The sequence below is a fragment of the Emys orbicularis genome, chromosome 7, assembly GCF_028017835.1.
Source record: "Emys orbicularis isolate rEmyOrb1 chromosome 7, rEmyOrb1.hap1, whole genome shotgun sequence".
NCBI classification, from domain to species: domain Eukaryota; kingdom Metazoa; phylum Chordata; order Testudines; family Emydidae; genus Emys; species Emys orbicularis.
Window position 1 is genome coordinate 7759430 of NC_088689.1, and position 18281 is coordinate 7777710.

General features: G+C 44.2%; 1 protein-coding gene across 1 annotated transcript in view; it reads right to left on the reverse strand.

Moving 5' to 3' along the window:
* SORCS1 (sortilin related VPS10 domain containing receptor 1) overlaps nucleotides 1-18281 on the reverse strand; it is a gene marked incomplete at its 5' end in the record, with an annotated part of 424998 nt that overhangs the window by 52959 nt on the left and 353758 nt on the right. Inside the window, 6 exon segments of the mRNA XM_065407558.1 lie at nucleotides 5539-5669; nucleotides 7188-7305; nucleotides 9112-9219; nucleotides 10528-10619; nucleotides 15773-15849; nucleotides 16119-16221. Coding sequence (XP_065263630.1) covers nucleotides 5539-5669; nucleotides 7188-7305; nucleotides 9112-9219; nucleotides 10528-10619; nucleotides 15773-15849; nucleotides 16119-16221 — 629 coding nt within the window.

The following is an 18281-nucleotide window of genomic DNA, read 5'->3' on the forward strand; positions in this document are numbered from 1 at the left end:
TGATTACAGTTGAAATCATTTGGGTACTGTATTCAGGCATCTGGATAGACCAAACCTGAATTAACTAGGTTTGGCTGCGTTTGGATCATATTCCTCAAAGTCGCAGAATGAAATGATATGTTCCAGAGCAGAAATAGTTTTCCTAAGTATAGAAGTTCTACTGTGACCTTTTTAGCATTGCAAGTCTGTGCTGCCTTGATACGGACATACAGAAATATCATACTAGTAAATGACATAAACTGCTCTTCCATATCTCTCTAGGGATGCACCAGCACCTCTTTCCCCTTTGCAGACTTGGAAACTAATGAGTTTCTTGGCTACTGTCTGGTGCACACAGAGCACTGAGGATGGCAACAAATTGCTGCCTACGGTTTGGCACAACAGGCTTTGTTGCAATTGACAAGCAGTAGCATCAATTGGATCACCGTAGCATAATCTAGACTGCTGAAATCTGAAAGCATCAGGGATGGACTGCAATCAACTAGCAGCCTCATTGCCAGACATCTGGTGTTCAGACTAGCTACATTTTGTGCCAGACTCAGAACAGCATAGGTGAGAGAGCTTTTTTAAATTAATGGAGATATCCTATCTCCTAGAACTAGAAGGGACCTTGAAAGGTCATCGAGTCCAGCCCCCTGCCTTCACTAGCAGGACCAAGTACTGATTTTGCCCCAGATCCCTAGGTGGCCCCCTCAAGGATTGAACTCACAACCCTGGGTTTAGCAGGCCAATGCTCAAACCACTGAGCTATCCTTCCCCCCCACTTGTCAATGACAGTGCAGCATATATTAAAAGGGATTATTTTAATGAATATTAGAGATCTGATTCTGCTCTCAATTATACTGGTTTTATAGTGTTCGCCTCCACAGGCTTAACTCGAATCACACCTAATTGGCAGTGTAAATAGAAGCAGAATTATAGATCCCTGCAATCAAGATTTTATGTATTTATGGTCAAAGACTAGTAGTAAACCTAAAAATATTGTAGATTCCCCACACAAAAAAACAACTCTGCAAACTGGCTTTAAGGTTATAAGTACCATTTAAGGGAAAAGAAAATCTTAGAAGAACTTCATAGTTTACATTGTCCTGTCTCAGCATAGAAGGATGGACTAGATAATCTCTTGAGATCCCTTCCAGCCAACTTCTGTGATTTTCTCTCTTGCTCGCTTTATATAAACACACACAACACACATGCACACATACACAAAAGGAAAGTTTTAAATTAAGGTTAAACTATTAAAAGTCAGATCTGAAAAAGAAAGATTTGATTTGCAAGGCACATTTTAAGAGGTTCAGTGGACAATGCATTTTTATGGTCAACGGAAGGGAAAGTTGGTGGCAGAAGAACATGAGAAAGAAAAAAACAAAGTCTTGGGTCGATGATGTGATATTCTGGGTGGTTCAAAAGGACTATTCATCCACAGAGATTAGTGGAGGATCATACAGAATGGGATACCATAGTTGCAAACCTCCAGTAATGTAGATGCCACATGAGAAAAAACTATTAACAAATCCATCACTGCAAAGAATAGAAATGTCCAACTAGGGTTTCACTCAGACAACAATAACCCTGTCCATGGACCACTCTGCTCACCTCATCCAAAATCAGGAGACATCTTAATGCCTGAACCCAGGATCTCCTCCACACTAACCAGCTCACCTTAACAATACAGGTCAGTGCTGTCAGAAATTGAAAATGCCACCTGCCTTTTGACCTTTAAACCTTACATCCATTAAGTGACACAGAGTCAAGGTACCTGAGGATACAGGCATCTTTAATTCCATATGGCCAAGTGGCTCACCTAGCTAAACCCCTTGTGGAAAAGTCCTACAGAATTTAATAGAAATTGGTAACCTTTTGATAGAATTTTTAAAGCAGCCTTTAGAATAGGGATCTAATTCTATGTTAAGAGTTTTATACTGCTACCCCTCACTGTAGTATCTAAGAGGCAGATCTTTAAAGGCATTTAGGCACCTTTTGAAAATCCCACGAGGTGCCTATCTGCATCTTTCAAGGTCCCTTCCAGTTCTATGAGATAGGTATATCTCCATATATTATTATATTTATATATCTTTAAGCAACAAAACACCTTTCAAAATCTGGCCCCAAGTGCCTAAATAATATATCTGCTAATAAACCATTACTTAATGGTTGAAAAATTCTACAAAAAAGAGATCATTTTCTATTTAGTTCTACAGGTGTTCAGAGTAATTTCTATATACACACACACACACACACTCTTTAATATCAATACAGTACTATTAGTTTCATACCTATCAGTTAATTAGGACTTATTTGGTTCATCTAAATGTGGTGCACCTCACCTCAGATACTATAGCTGCAGCCACATGGACAAGCCTTCTTAAAGGCCCCAGGCAAACTCCAGAAATATACGTGTTTTAAAGTAACTAGAGACAGCTTAAACCCCTCCGTGTAAATGAGAATCAGGCCCAATGGGAGTACTGATGGAATGAGGCGCTAGAAAATGGCCCGAAGTTAGTTGACCAAAGAATTGGCCCAAACAAGGATTTCTTTCTGTGGCTACAGGTGTTGCTACGGGAGAGATACTGCTATGAAAGCATTCAGGCTGTAGAAAGGAGTAAATTGTCAGGAACACTGGTAAGTTAGTGCTTTAATAACATGCGAGTAGCTGTGTAATCCATTTACCCAAATGAATAAGTACAATCTAGTTTCTAGGCAGTTGCTAGGAAGGATTTGCCTTAGGAATGGAAGCTAAGCGCAGGCTTACTTCATTTTTGAAGCACCATTGCCCTCTGGCTGTGAGCCACAGACCATGCAAGTACCTGCAGTTTTGCCTTTGTCCCCTGATGTTTTCTACTTTAGCTAATTACAGGTGAGGTTCCCTAGCAGGAGAGCTCACAAAAGCCGGAAGTTACTCCCAAGGTTGTTCAGCCTTGTTGAGGGGGAAACAACCAACCTAGCCTCACCCAGTAGTTCTCTGTTCTTGGTTAGATAAAGATTGTAAATGTCTCCCAAATTCGATGAGATTTCTAGGAGAGAAGCTTTACAAAATCTTTATTTTATGAGGGCATATTTGTTGCTCTGGTCGGGGGAGATACACACACAACACACACAAGCACCCCCCCACAATTTTAGATCCTAAGTCAAGATTGACCTGTGTTAGCATAACAAAAAAGGGCCACAACATCAGTGGAACCATAGAATATTAGGGTTGGAAGAGACCTCAGGAAGTCATCTAGCCCAATCCCCTTCTCAAAGCAGGACCAACCCCAACTAAATCATCCCAGCCAGGGCTTTGTCAAGTCAGGCCTTAAAAACCTCTAAGGATGGAGAGTCCACCACCTCCCTAGGTAACCCATTCCAGTGCTTCACCACCCTCCTAGTGAAATAAAAACCAGCAGAATTGCTGTCCTGATGCCACCTCCTTCCTCCAAATCAAGCCTTGCCGTTAGTCACTAAACTCATTTCTTTCTGTTTGGCTTCCCAAGCTTCTCTGGGAAATCTAGGTAAAACTAAGTGACTTTTTATATTAAAAGGAAAGCAAATCAAGTGGCCTATTTTAGTTATTGCTGCTGAGCTGGGCTTTTCCCCAGGACAATACAGTGGGCTGTGTGGACATCAAAATGGATCAAAATCCAATTCCAGAAAGTGAATGACTCAAAAAAGGAGAGAGAAAGAAAAAGAGGAGACGAGGCGGGGACAGCGATATTTGCCCCAGCGATAGTACGTTTGTATCATCTGTGCTACAACAAAATCCTAGTCATAAGAGTGAGGAAAGTCCTCACAGCTGAGCTAGACCTATCGCCAGTCAGCACAGCATTGTTTTAATAGTGTTTTCTCCAGCCTACTTTTAAATGTCTACCGGGATCCTGGCCTGATTTTCAAATGGTACCGAGCATCATTGACTCCCACTGATTTCAGTGGGATTTGGGGGTGCTGATCAGCTCGGAAAACAAAGCTGCAGGTTCCGATGCTGCAACATTTCCTTGGGAGACTATACCAAATCTAGCAGATGTCACTCTCTCTCTTCTCAGGAAGTTTTCTCCGGTGTTTTTTTTAAGTAAATGTAGAAGAAATATGATTTTTTTCCTCTTGTAAATTTCATCACATTGCTCCTAGTCCTACAATGCCGTGCCTGGAGCCCCAGAGCTTCAGTTTAAATGAAAGACAACTAATAAAACCCACGGATTCAGTTTTAAGGAAATAAACAACGAAAAGAGAAAACACCGGCGGGGGATGAGGGGGAGGATTTTCAACAGAACTGACTCCCTGTGTCCACAGTAAATTACAGCTTGTAAACCCCAGGGGCAGTTCTGACTTAAACCTTGGCTGTTATGGTCCCCACAGACATTCAGCAATCCAGAGTAGCTGGAGCCCTGGCCACACCCCAGTCATCCCCTAAATTCCCTCTTAGCCTGAGCATGCTCCTGGCCCACTCCTATGATGGAAAGGGGGCAGGTTATGATAAGGCCATTCCACTGGTCCTACCCCACCCAGGCAATAAGCCATGATATTCCCCAGTGGGAAGATCTGGCTGGTTGCTGTCTTCTTTACACTGCCACAGTGATGTAAAGGGCTGGGATGCAGCTAGAAGCAGGACCTCTATGTGCATGAAATGCCAAGCGACGCAAGGAACCATATGATGCGGAAATATACTTAACACCAGCTGAAGCTCAATGGGATGTGAGGGAGTCACAATCGCAATCCTTGGGAAGACACATCCAGACAAGAATAGCTAACAGCAGTGCACAGCTGCACTGAATGCATATTTTCGTGTTTACACGTTGTATCACACTGCCCTGTATTCCAGAATCACGGCACTCCTGCCACTAGTCTCTTTGGGAGGACAATGGTCTTTGAGGAGGAGATCATTAAAGCAGCTTATCAGGGTTTGAGTTACACTTGCGGAGTTAATTTATGGCACCAGTTGTTTTTATGCGTGTTCGTCTTGGCTTTTACTGGCTGTTTTATACCAAAAAAAAAAAAAAAAACCCATTGTAAGAGAGGACAAAAACAAGGAACACATCCAACAAGGCTGCAAATAGCAAATGAGCTGAACCTCTTAGGGTCCATGTTGCAGCTTATGGGTTGAATTCACAACCCATCACAGATCCTGGTGGAGGGCCTCTGGCAATGGAAAGGGCACTTGGAGGTGAGCTGGGGGCAACACAAAATAACCACAATGCCTCTCTGCTCAGGAGTTCACACCGAGACAATTCAGCCCCCAAAGTGTGCCATGCTGCACAGGATAGGGACATGAGCTAGACAGCGGGTGGATATGTCAATTCAGCCTGTTGGAGCCTTTGCAAATGGTGATCCTGACAATTTCTTAGGGGAGGCTAATGCTGCCTGTTCCAGCAGATATCTTTGTCACTCTTTTCCTGAGCTCTTGTTTTATCCCTGTGCCAGCAGGGGGTGATCGATCTACATACCTGTCCAAACATGCTCCTCTAGATATCTGCAAGCCTAACCCTTTGTATGCAGATCAAGTGAGTATCACGTTGGCATGGGCAGACGCATATCCCACATTTGTATCCCATCTGCATTTCTTACCAATCAAAGTCTGCCTCCGTGCAAACGCATGGTTCCGATGCCATGGCCCCAGCGTATTTTCCCTGCATGCACTTCTTCTCCGATTTGCGTTTCCTGTAGATCCGTTTCGCTCCCATAATGCACGCTTCTCCCTGAAAACAAAACCAGAACAGTCTATCCTTACGCCATCGTTATTATTTTTAGCACCCCAATTTGGTAAATTTTTAGCAGTTGTGGTGACTACATTATGGGATGATTTTTTGGGCCAAATTCTGTTGGTGCAGTGGAGCAGCAACCACAGTTGAAGCCAAAGGGGCTACATAATGTATACCAGCAGACAATCTGGCCCTATCAGCTAATATGTGTATCCAGATGTGGACCAGACTTTCCCCAAAGTTCAGGGGTATTTGAATCCAGAGTTTTGATTCGAGGGTCAGATCTGATTTATACCTTAGGTGCCGTAACAACTGACAGCACAGACTGATCCCTCTGATCTCTGAGATACTGAAGAGACAGAGCTAGTCCATTTTTTTAGTCTTCTTTTTTAGCTAACCAGCTCTACTGAACTCTGTCATTTGTTTGTACATAAAGCTACTCCATAAATTTTGAGTACAGGATGAGCATGTTGTCTGTTACGCACTGAACTTAAACACTTGTTATATAACTGACTAAAGAACCCTGCAAAATATTTTTTTCTCTAGGGAAATCAGAGAAGAGAAGGCTCAGACTTGCACTCTCAATAGGAACCAAATCTAGAGGCAAGAATACGGGGCAGTCTTCCATTAATAGTTTCACATGCTCAGAAGCAGACGTTATCGAAGATGGACTGTGCAGTCCTTGGCTTTTTAGCTTATGCAAGCACAGAAAGACAAAAACAAAATACATTTGGCTGGCTTATATTTTACTCCTGTTTGAATTGCTGGATGAAAACGGAGCTTTTTCACAGCTTTGCCTGGCTCATGTAAACAACGGGCAGAGCAGTGGCCAGTGTAAAATAGCGTTGCTGCAGGGACTTCAAAAGAGATGAACATCAACTGACAATCTGGCCCAGTTGGGACTTCAGTCTTGCGTTTGTGTCTCACTGGAACAGTCCATCTAAGCCCAGCCCACTTTAATTTTATATTACCTCTCAAACCCTTTCCCAAGAAGTTATAAATAGAGATCCCCTATTCTCTGAGAACGTAAACAAGTTCAGCTCTATCGACTTCAATAAACCACTAGACCACTTGGGCCAGAATTTATTCTAACCCTACAGAATATAAAACACCATGTAGAAAGTGTCATGAGCTAGGAATTATACTCTAGGGCCCAGAATCCCAAAGGTATTTAGGTGCCTAACTCCCATTGACTGTATTGGCACTTAGATGCCTATGCACTTTTGAGGATCTGGGCCTATATGGACTATCTGAGCCATGCTTGCAGGTGTCCAGGTAAAACTTGGAACACCTGCTTCTTTCTAAGCCCTGGCTTGTATCCATTAGAGATGGAAGCAGCCCGTAGGCTGCAGCTTGAAGCCAGTGTATAATTGAAATGAAATATTACAGGCTAGTAATAGTTTCATCCAGTGACTCTGAGCCACCAAGTTAGCAGGAAAGGACCTTGGTCTTCACCAGTGTTCAGCTGCAGAATCATCAAGACCTCAACTCATATCCAGCTTTCATGCTTCTTACCTGGCTATGGAGCTGCCACGGCCGGTAGTCCTCTTCTGCACATCTCCTGTCAAAAATTGACTTGTAGTCCACTTTCACCAGCTGCCATTCCGAGCGATGGCTGAAGTGTCCGAACACTCTACAGAGCACAACAAGGAAGAGTTTATACATTCAAAGGCATCGCCAATGCAGCCTCCTAGGTATGGAATTTACCCGGGGTCAAATTTTCAGAAGCGTCAGAGGGTACATGCACACTGTAGCTGGGAGAAGTGACTTCCCAGTTCTGGGAGACGTACACATACTAGCTCTGCGGAGCTAGCACCTAAAAGTAGCAGCATGGTCCCAGTGGCAGGGAAGTGGCTCTGTCTAGCCACCCAAGTACAATCCCATCTCACCTCCTATGTACATACTTGGGCAGCTAGCTGAAGCTGTTGCCAGTGATGCTGTGGCCACACTGGTGTGTGTGTGTGTGTGTGTGTGTGTGTACACACAAACTGGGAATTACACCTTCCAGCTGCAGTGTAGAAATACGCTAAGTGACTTAGGATCCTAAATTCAACTGATTTCAATGAGATTTTGGGTAACATTTTCAAAAGCCCTTAGGCGACATAGAAGCCTAAGTCTAAATGAAAGTCAATGGGATGTTGGCTTCTAAATACCAAAGTCACTTTTGCAAATGTAACCCCTAAACTATTAAGACTGTTTATTTCAGGACAAGGCTACAGTTGTTGAGTTATGACTGACACTAACAAGGGTCTTTTGGGGGTAACACAAAAAATGAAGAATGATCTTCTAAATATCTACTAGAGATGGGACAAATCTAGGCCGCAGGAATCGGAACCACTGGCTATTTTATGGAGTGGGGATGCACGAGGTGGGGAGTGGCACCCTATCCGAATGAACTTGCCTGTAGGATTCTGGTCCTAGAGCGGATCCAAAACAAGAAGGGAAATTTGGTTTTCAATTCTGGTTTGGCTTTGGCTGAAACCTGATCAGGAGAAGAAATCTTAGAGGCCCAGCTGTTGGTTTGCCAAAGGTTTGCCATTTGAGGCTGATGTTGTCCAAGAACAACCCACAGGATTTTAGTATCACTGAATCCAAACTCAAATCCTGTCCCTGGTTCTACCACAAATCAGAACCCTGGGCTCCAGTTTAATCAAAATCCAGAACCAGATCTGGATCCGAATGGCACCTTCTTAGTGCACCTTTATTTTCAGCAGCTAATTTCCAAACCACAAGTTCTATCGATTACAACGTGATTCCTTTTCACAAGCAGAAACTGAAATTCTCTCATGTTTTTTGCAAATTTGAGCCCAAGCAAAATGTCAGGGGGAGTACAGATTTCTGTGCTACGCAGAACTCGGAATCCCACACTGAAACTAAATCACAAGCCCCAGGCCACATTTTGTCATTCACGCTTACCATTTTGCAGCATCCCAGTTAAAAATACAAAAGCACGGCTTAAAAAAAAAAAAAAAAAAACACCCTGTTTTTCATTCCAACATTCACCTGCAACGGGTAGCTCTGCTTGAAGTCTCACAAAGCTTGAAGAGTCAAATATTCACATTGATGAGCCACATGGCCACATTTCTGAAGCTTAGGTGGATCCCACATATGACCCTCCAAGTCAGATTTAAAAATGTCATTAAAGTTAACGTTTAACATTAAATATACACAAGTTAAGAGGGAAGGTACTGTACATCTGGGGTCAGGCATGAGTTATGAGGGTTACCGGTATTACATGCAAATGTTGCTGACTTTTGGCATCACAAGCATGACTGCATGTTCCCATCCCCTGCCTCCCCCATATCCCAGGTTCAGTCTCCATTCACAGCCTGGCCAGAGTAGTCTTTACATGAGAATCTCGCCCAAGTACGTGTTTATGGTGCAGTTCTCATCAGAGTTAACTTGACGTTGGCTGTTTTCCCTTTACATGCTCACTTACGTCATGATCAGAGTCTCCTCGCCAGGCTCACCCAATACCCCGTCAACAAAGAGTGGGGTGGACGTGAAGCTGTACTTGCTCCAGGATCTCCCTTCATCGAAACTTAACCTAGTGGGAAAAGCAGAAGTGTCATCATCTCTCAGACACAGCTGCAGGAAACGGAGCTGCTGGACATCAAGAGACAAAAGGTAGGAGCTGCCTCAACAGCTAGGCAGGCCAAGTTTTAAAAAAAATGACTAAGGATTATTGGTGCCTACTCCGAGTTGCTTTAAAGGTGCTTGATCTGCAGCATATTCTGAGCACCCGGCCTCTGAAAATCAGGCCCTTTAAGGTGTCACTGAGCAGCATCATGCTGAGGCTTCCAAAACCAGTAGTCGCTTTTGATCATCTTGATTTTAATGCCCCACACAAAGGTTTCTTCTGGTTTGGCCAAAAGGTCTCCATCCCACTACTGCTGAATCCTTTTAGCCTGCCAGAGCAAACAAACAGCCGTCTCTGCTCTTGGACACTGCAGTTTAAGTCCTAGAAAGAACTTCTTGTTTTGGGCATCATAAATCAGAGCATTGATCAAGCTAGTCTGGCATGATACTGCTAATCAGCGGCCAATACTTAAGTGGTGGTAACTCGTGAAGTCTTGTGTGAGACTGTAATTTTAAGGGCAAGATGGACTCTGCAGCCAAGATTTTTAAAAAGTGACTCGTGATCTTTCAGCTTGAGATACCTTAAAAGGAGCCATTTTCAGAGTGCAGGAGCTTGGCACTTTCTGAAAACCGGGTCCCTTTAAGGCGTCTCAAGATGAAAACCCAAAACCACTCATCGCTTTCTAAAATCTTGATTTGTGTGTGTTAGATATTGGCAAGATGCTGACCGTAGTGCTGGCTACGGAACGATAAACAGCACAAAGCGATGCTCTGTCAAGCCAGCTCAACAGCTGCTCCTAGTGGTGACAATGCTACTTTATTTGGTGGGTAGCCCTGACGTTATCTAATAAAGTTGTGGCATAACTGCTGCCCTCCACCTAGGAGATAATTTCATCCACGGTTTTGCAAATAAAGCATATTTGGAACTCATTAGGAGACTGATCCTACTCCAAACTCCAACTTAATGGTCAGACTCTAGGGGCCGAACCTTCAGCTGGGATAGATCAGTGTAGTTCCAGTGATTTTAATGGAATGATGCTGATTTACCATCGCAGAGGATCTGGCGCCAGAACTATAACCTGTTTCCCCACTTGCACTTATGTGTGAAATCGCCGGCACTGCTTTAGCCCTTATCAGAGTGAATGCATGTAAATTTCCTAATTGACATATTCTGGCATTTAGCTAAAAAAATTAGTCATGGCTTAACTGCCAGCAGCACATAATGTGGAATGAAGGACTCCCGGACAAATGGGATCAGCACGGTCACAGTCATTACCATAGATGTCTGATAGGCAACGATGTGTGTTTCATGGCGACCAGGACACCACCTTGATCCAGGTATAAAAAACTGTGCTCCTCTTCAAAGATCTGCAAAACATACATATACCCAGATCCGTTTTCCTTAGCCTGGATTACAGGCCACACTCTTATTCAGGGAGAGGCACTGGATGGGGAGATGTTTACCAAACTACGGAGCAGGGGGAAGACACGTTATTACCCAGACAGTTCCGATTTATGTTGCTATCTTGCTTCCCCCTTGTCAAATGCATTTCATCCTGCCGGCTGGCAGGGAGAATCTATTTGAAATGTGATACTTTTAGATCATCACTCATCCCCACCCTGGAGCTCGGGGAGCTTTGTTTGAGGTGCAGGGAGCTTCACTTTGCAGGTGACTTACAAAGACCATATGGGAGGGTTTTGAGAGGACAAAGAGAGCTGGGCAAACAATGCAAAAATTAATTTCCCTCAGTATTTGTTCACATATTAAAACAGGTTTCCTTTGGTCGGGTCCCTTTTATATTCTCCTGCAAACACCCATGCAGTCCGGTTTCGGTAGTAGTCCTTAGATAGCACTTTTTAAGATCACTGCTTGGCTAATTTAGGAATTCAGATTTTAGGGGTCTAATCTCACGTCCATTGAACTTGACGGAAAAGCTTCCATCCACTTCAGTGACACAAGACCAGGTTCTAAATGTACCCACCTGATAAGAGTTGCACTCCTCCAATCAGAGAGAAGATATGCTACTCTGTGACCGATCACAACAGAGCTCGAATTTCAGATTTTGACTAGCGAGCCACGGAACGAAAAGAGTTTGTGTAAGATGCTCTCGAATGGCAAATATATGATGGAGACCCAGGATCTGGTTGCAGCCATTTCCCCAACAAAGATCCACCGAACAAATTATTCATTTTATTAATTAGTCACTCAGCTCCAGCAACAATAAAGGCCCATTTCAGGTAGAGAGGAAAGTCAGTCCAGTGGTTCGCGCTTGCTTGGGACTTGTGAGACCTAGGGTCATTTCCCTAGTCTGCCCTAGACTCCCTGTGTGACCTTGGACAAGTCAGAGTCTCTCTGTGACTCAGTTCCCCACCAGTTCCTGTAGAGTGGAAATAACAGCACTGCCTACCTCACAGGGGTGTGGTGAGGATGAACACACTAACAAAGTGAGCGCTAAGAGATGGGGGCCAGGTAAGTACCACAGAGAAATAGTTTTGTGAGTGTCCCTGGAAGTCCCTGCCATTTCCTCCCTTTATTCACCTTCGGAACTCCTCTGCACCGCTCCCATCGGCTTGACTCATCCTTCCTTTTTTTAAAATGGGGGCAACATCCAGACTCCATAAATGCTGATCCGTGGGGGCAGGGGACGCTGTATAGCAACATGAAGGACTCTGCTCTCCACTTCCCCACTGCTTCCAGCCCATGCTAACACTGGAACGCTGGAATGTCCAGACTGAGTCAGACCAGTGGTCCCTTGAATCCAGCACCCTCTAATCATCAGTGGCCAGTATCAGACACTTCAGAGTCAGGGCCCAAGCAATGCTGCTCTCCACCCCCAAACTCATCTCTCCTGCAAGGCAGAGCAATTGCCAATCCAAGACTGACTATTTGCATTGTTAAAAACACTTAAGTATATACTTAATTTCAATGTATGAGAATTATTGCATGTTAAATAAATGCCAGCTAATTATTAAAACATATTTAATGATGCTCAGCAGCCATGCATTAGATTATCCAGCCTTCTACCTGATTGCTAAAGCTCATTAGTTATGAGCTCTCAAAGCAAGGGATATTTAATTAACATGCAGAACAGTGGGGAGGGAAGGGGGCGAACACATTTGTTTCAGTAATCACAGTGTCTCGCTCGTGTGGCATGAGGCTTTGCTTTCTGTGCCTGAGATTTATAATCCGAGCAGAACAGGAGATATTTTTCATTCTCCATCCATCTTCTTTCAGGTTAAGTCCTTGCCTTGATGTGCTCCATCAAGAGGATAATATGCTCATGATTCTGCTGTGCTGTCCTTGTAAGCGAGGACCTTGTATTTTGGAGACTATGTTTGTATTTGCAGTGGTTGTGCTGGTGACTGGATTGGGGATCCTTGATAATTGTATTGAGGGTGTAATCATCAGAAGGGAGAGGAACTGTGGAGGTTCACACAGGGGGTATAACTAAGAGTAATATGAAAGGAATAAGAAACAGCACTTCCCCTCTCTCATAATAAATGAAAAAAGGTGACTGCCAATGAAATAATAAGGCAGAAAACTAAATAATAGAAGGGAAGGTGTTTTTTTTTTTTTAAAACTAAACACATGTTAACCTGTAGAGCTCAGTGCCATAGGATATTACGGAGGACAAAAACGTAATCATATTGGGAAAAAATAGGCATTTATATGGATACTAAGAATATACACAGTTATGCTAGACAGGATACGAAATGTAAGCGACCCAAACATTGATGCTTAGGAACACAGGAATGAAAGAACCAGCATATTGGATCAAATCCTGTAGTTCAATATCCTGTCTCAGACAGTGGCCAGCACCAGATGCTTCAGAGAAGAAACGCTGGAGCCGGCAGCTATGGGATAATGTGTCCACAGGGAAAGTTTCCTCCTAACCAAGTTTATCAGAAGTGGGCTAGTAATCTAAGGCCCTGATCCAAAGCCGATTACAAAGTCAATGGAAAGGCTTCCATTGATTTCAACAGGCTTTAGATCAGGTCCTAAAGCATGAGGGTTTATATCCTCTTCATGGTACAAGCCAACTATTGACAGGGGCTTCCTAGAAATTTCCCCTTTTGGATGCATCCATGGACACGTGTCCATTCCCAAGGTTAACTCCTTCCTTAGAAGCAGCTGGTCCAACAAGGACAACTGGCCTGATCCACTGTGGTAATTTCTAGGTCCTTAATGAGATTAATTAAACAAAGGGTAACGTGGGCAGAATATCAGGGGAAACTGTCTAACAGTGAGATCAGTATGAGGGTGGAATAACCTCCCAGGGAAGAGGAGAAAGTGACAGCCCTTGAGCAATGAAAAGCTACGGTAGATTGATTTAAGTGACTCCTCTGTGCTGAAGCTCTGGTCCACCAGGGAATAGACTAGAAGATGGTGCCGCTACCTTAGGGTGCTCAGGACGGTGAATCACCTTGTTCCCTCTGCCTCCAGTGAGAGAAAGTCAGCTCCCTGCCAACCCTGCAGCCACTCAAGTACTCCTCAGGGCTCTTCCAGGAACAAAAGGTATACCCCCACCCCCAAGCCCCACTACATGCGTCACCTGCAGTCATGCACTGTTCATAGGGTGACCAGATGTCCCGATTTTATAGGGACAGTTGTGAATTGGGGGTCTTTTTCTTATATAGGCTCCTATTACCCTCCACCCCCATCCCGATTTTTCACATTTGCTGTCTGGTCACCCTAACTGTTCAGCCCATCACCGGACACACAGAAATTACAGGTTAGCTGTTCCCAAAGGGAACAAGAAATACTTCAGCTTGTTTGATTCAGCTGAGTCACAGTTTGCTTAATACCACAGCACTGAGATGGACAGTACACTCCCCATCAGGGGTGCCGGAACAGGGGGGCCTGGGTGAGTGACAGGGGAGAGGGGGCAGAGAGGAGCAAGTGGGGTGGGCCCTGCTCACTCACTCCCATCACAGTGGGGCAGCAGGTGGCCTCCCCCATGGCCGGGGTCTCTGCTCTATTCTCCAAAGCTCTGCATCATTCGACTCCCTTGGGACAAGGAAGGGATTCAGATAACACAAAGGTTTGGAACATAGGGTTTTGGGAAATCGGGAGTATGCTGTCTACTGTAAAAGGAGAATAAGTTTATTCACAAAGAACAGAGATCCAAATGAGAAGTAAGTGAGACTACTGGACACAGAATGGTTGCGCAAAAAATGAACCATAAACCGCAATCCTAGGTCCACCCTTCTCAGTGGTTTACCTGTCCTATTGAATAAAATAGATTTTCTCCCAAGGATTCAGTCTTTGACAGAGGTGCTGGTTTTCAGTCAAAGCCAGGATCCAAGTTTTCATGAATACCCCAGACCTTTCAAGTGGTGTCCTACAGTATTGGATCCCCAAATGGCTCTCTCAAAACTCATTGTGTTGTCCCCATAGTCAGGAGGACCCCTGCTGTTCTTCTCTTCCTGTCGACTCCCCATTCCCTAGTCGACTCCTATTTCAATGGGGCTTCCATTGCTTTGGTTTACAACGCTGAATCTACATATGAACCTACGTAAGGTATGTGAATATGCTTCCCTTTGTCTGGCAAAACCAGTTTTTCACCTCTGCTAGGGATTAATACTTCGATAAAAACATTTTTCGTATATAGACCTACTTTTTAAATATAATCAGTACATACACATTGATACCTTACAAAACACTGTTTATGGATGGCTACCACAAAAGCAGTGTGTTAGTTGCAGCGAGTTTGCCAGGCTTGATAGGAGTTGCTGTTATAGGACAATGAATAATTGGCACTGAGGGGTCCCTAGGGTCACAGTGACCTAAGAAGGCTTTCCCATTTCTGATTTCTTCTATTCTCTGTCAAGAAAGTATTTGCTACATCAAACTGGGAGTATTTTACTCGTAAGAAAGGACATGTGCAACCCATCCAAGTAGATCTCAAGCAGTAGTTGCCAAGCTGAGGGTTGGCGGGGAGCCAGTCACAAGTGTGGCGATATCTTTTTGTTAGATCTGGGCTCAAACTAAAATTTTTATCTATCGCTGGTGCTTACTGGTCCCTGTTGCCATAGAACCTGAGTGCCTCACAATGTTTAATTTATCTTCACAACACCTCCCTGAGGCCAGGCAGTTCTATTATCCCCATTTTACAGATGGGAAACTGAGACACAGAGAAACTAAGTAAGTTGCACACACTCACACAGGAAGTCTATGGCACGGATTGAACCTGGCTCTCCCAAATCCTATGTAAGTGCCCTACCACTGGGCCTTCCTTCTCTAGATGTCTGCTCCAGCCACCCAAAACTCTAGCGCAGCTAAACTCCCATAGAAATCAACAACCAAACTCCCTTAAGCTGTATTTGAAAATACCAGGCTTGGTGGCTTGGGCACATTCCCACTTTTTAACAGGAAATAGTGTCAGAAAAAGCAAGTAGGGATTATTCTTCGCTTGGGTTAGTATCAATTATTCTGCCACTAAAAAGAAAAACACATGACCTTTTTAAAGAAAGCACCTTCCCTTCATTTGCCACTCACGGCTGCGATTCATGTTATTTACCTGTCTCCATGTGTTCCCAGCGTCCGATGAAACAAACATGCTGATGTCGTTGTCTGACAATTCGGTACCTATGTTACCTGAAAGGAGAACGTTATTCAGTGCAACAACATTTTAAGACATAGGAAAGCGAGCTGCCTCAGTGGTGTACATGATCTTTACCTTTTCTGAAGCAAAGGATTTCAGTGTTGGGGAGGGGGAAGAATTGTCATCTTAGTTTGGCAAGGAAACGTAATTACAAGATCAAAGTCCAAATACTTCTATTTCCATGCACAGTGGAAATGCAATAGGTGGAATCTGATGTCTACAACACTTTATGTACAATAGATAGTAACTGAATGTTTCATACCAGAAGCCACGATAATGCTAGGGGCAGTATCTCGGCTGGCGATGTTTCCTGAAGTGTACGGGTTCTCAGAAACCTTTAGGTGAAGGTGCAGCGAACAATAGGGCTGGAGAGAAAGAGGGGTGGGGGAAGAAAAGACAAGTCATAAAGGGCATCCCATTCAGTCTCCCTTCCCAATGGGCATTCGTACATCAGAGTGATGGCCATGGAACATCAGAACAGAGGACTGGAAGGGGTCCCCTGCTATTGTGGACAATCTGTGAGAACCTAGCTTTTCTTACTCCTTCCCTGAAGGCTCCAAAAAAGCTCATTGCAAAATAGGAAAAAAAAAAAAAACCCCAAAGCTGGAAGCAAATGGAATGCCAGCCCGAGGGACATGTGCCAGCCAGTCTGTGAACAACAGGGTAACAAGGTCTGATGATACCATTAGCACAGCTCTGCGAGCGAAGCACTGCAAGCTGCTACGTACTGACACGGGCAGTCTAATGAAAATACAAACCCCAAACTGTCTCTCAAACCCTGGCAGTGACAAGCTGGTTCTCTCTCTCTCCCACTCTTTTGATTCCTTTTATTTAAAGAGATCTGTTCCATGCCACAGTAACAAGGCAAAATTGTAAGGATAATAACAAAGAGGAGAAGAGTATTAGATGCCTCAGCTGCATTGTGCATGCGACTGCTGGTATTATTCATTATTATTATTATTATTTAAAAAGCACAGAACACATATCCTGAGCCAAGGAGCTTGCAGTCTCAGGGTCTGATCTTGCAAACAGATCCACACTCAAGATTCCTCGCTCCCATGCAGTGTCCAATTGGAGACAATGAGCCTCTGGGAGCATGGATCTCTTTGGAGGATTTTACACAGGATGCAAAAAGCCAGAGCACCAAACCCAGAGGGTATGAGAGTGCTGAATAGGGAAAGGGCAGAGGAGGGATAGAACAGCAAGACAGAATCTGGGTGGTTTGGATGAGGGGAGAGAGAGTGTTTGGTGGACTGGAACTAGGGGAGAGCTCCATGCACATGGAAGAAGGCACCAAGATCTGAGGCTGGGAGAAGGACGTAGGGGGCAGGGGCTGGGTCTTCTATGTTTTCACAGTGCCTGGCACACAGACAAATTAGAGAGGTGAGAGCACATGAAGCCTCCACTGAAACTAACAGGAGCTGGAGTTACTCAGCTCTTTTCTCAGGATTTGGTCCAATGATAACACAACACTACCACAGAGTGCATGTAAGTACGATCTCTACCGCGTGCATCTGCAAAGACTGGAGGAACCACCCAGAGCATAAGTGAGAAACAAGGGTACACCCACCTCCCTCCAACACCCTTCAAGGAGTGGGAGGAAGATCATGATTAACCAGAGAATGGGCACCATGCCCCAAAATGATTCATAGACGTTAGACATGGATGAGACCCTGCAGTGAACACTAGAAAGGTTGTGATTTACTGAGTGAAAGGAAATATCTGCAATGCTGTACAATAGCAAGCTATTTTCAAATGCCCATCTGTTAATGGTAAGCATTGTTTTAGGCCTTCCTTTGGCTAGTTCAGGATGGTCACTTGGAGCATAATATTGTCCCTGTCGTGGACACATTTGTGCCTCTCCGAATTTGAAATGTGAGTCCCTCAATGAGGATGTCAACCACCCAAGTCAGCAAGTACCACTCCCGCAAAGGTGAGCCCGATGGCCGTGTGGGGAAGAGGGAGGTGAACTTTTGCTGATGGGACACAAAGGAAAAGGCCAGGGTGGCATGGGTGGGAGCATCACTAGACAAGCAGAATATGCCAAACGCCATAACCGCAGCTGACAGTCTTGTAGGGTCAGACTCCAAAGCAATCCAGAGGAGGATTCTGGGAGAGAACCCAGTTCGGCTAAGCAGAAAGGCAGTCAGGGAAAAGGGATCCTTCCTTTTAAATTTCTATCCGTTCTGAAGGGCTAAAGGGAGAACATGTTTTTCAAACCAAAATAATTAATGTCGCCCTCTGGCATTTTGCAGACGGTAGCTAATGGAAGTAATTCACCCAATCCCCCGCTCCAACAGAGATTAGCTCACGTCTTAGCCTTCAATCCTTTTAGATTGTGCTGCTTGAGGTTTCCTTTTATCTTGTATCTGTATCACTTCATAGATACATATTATATAGGTGTAAGCTCTACTGATGGAAAGTG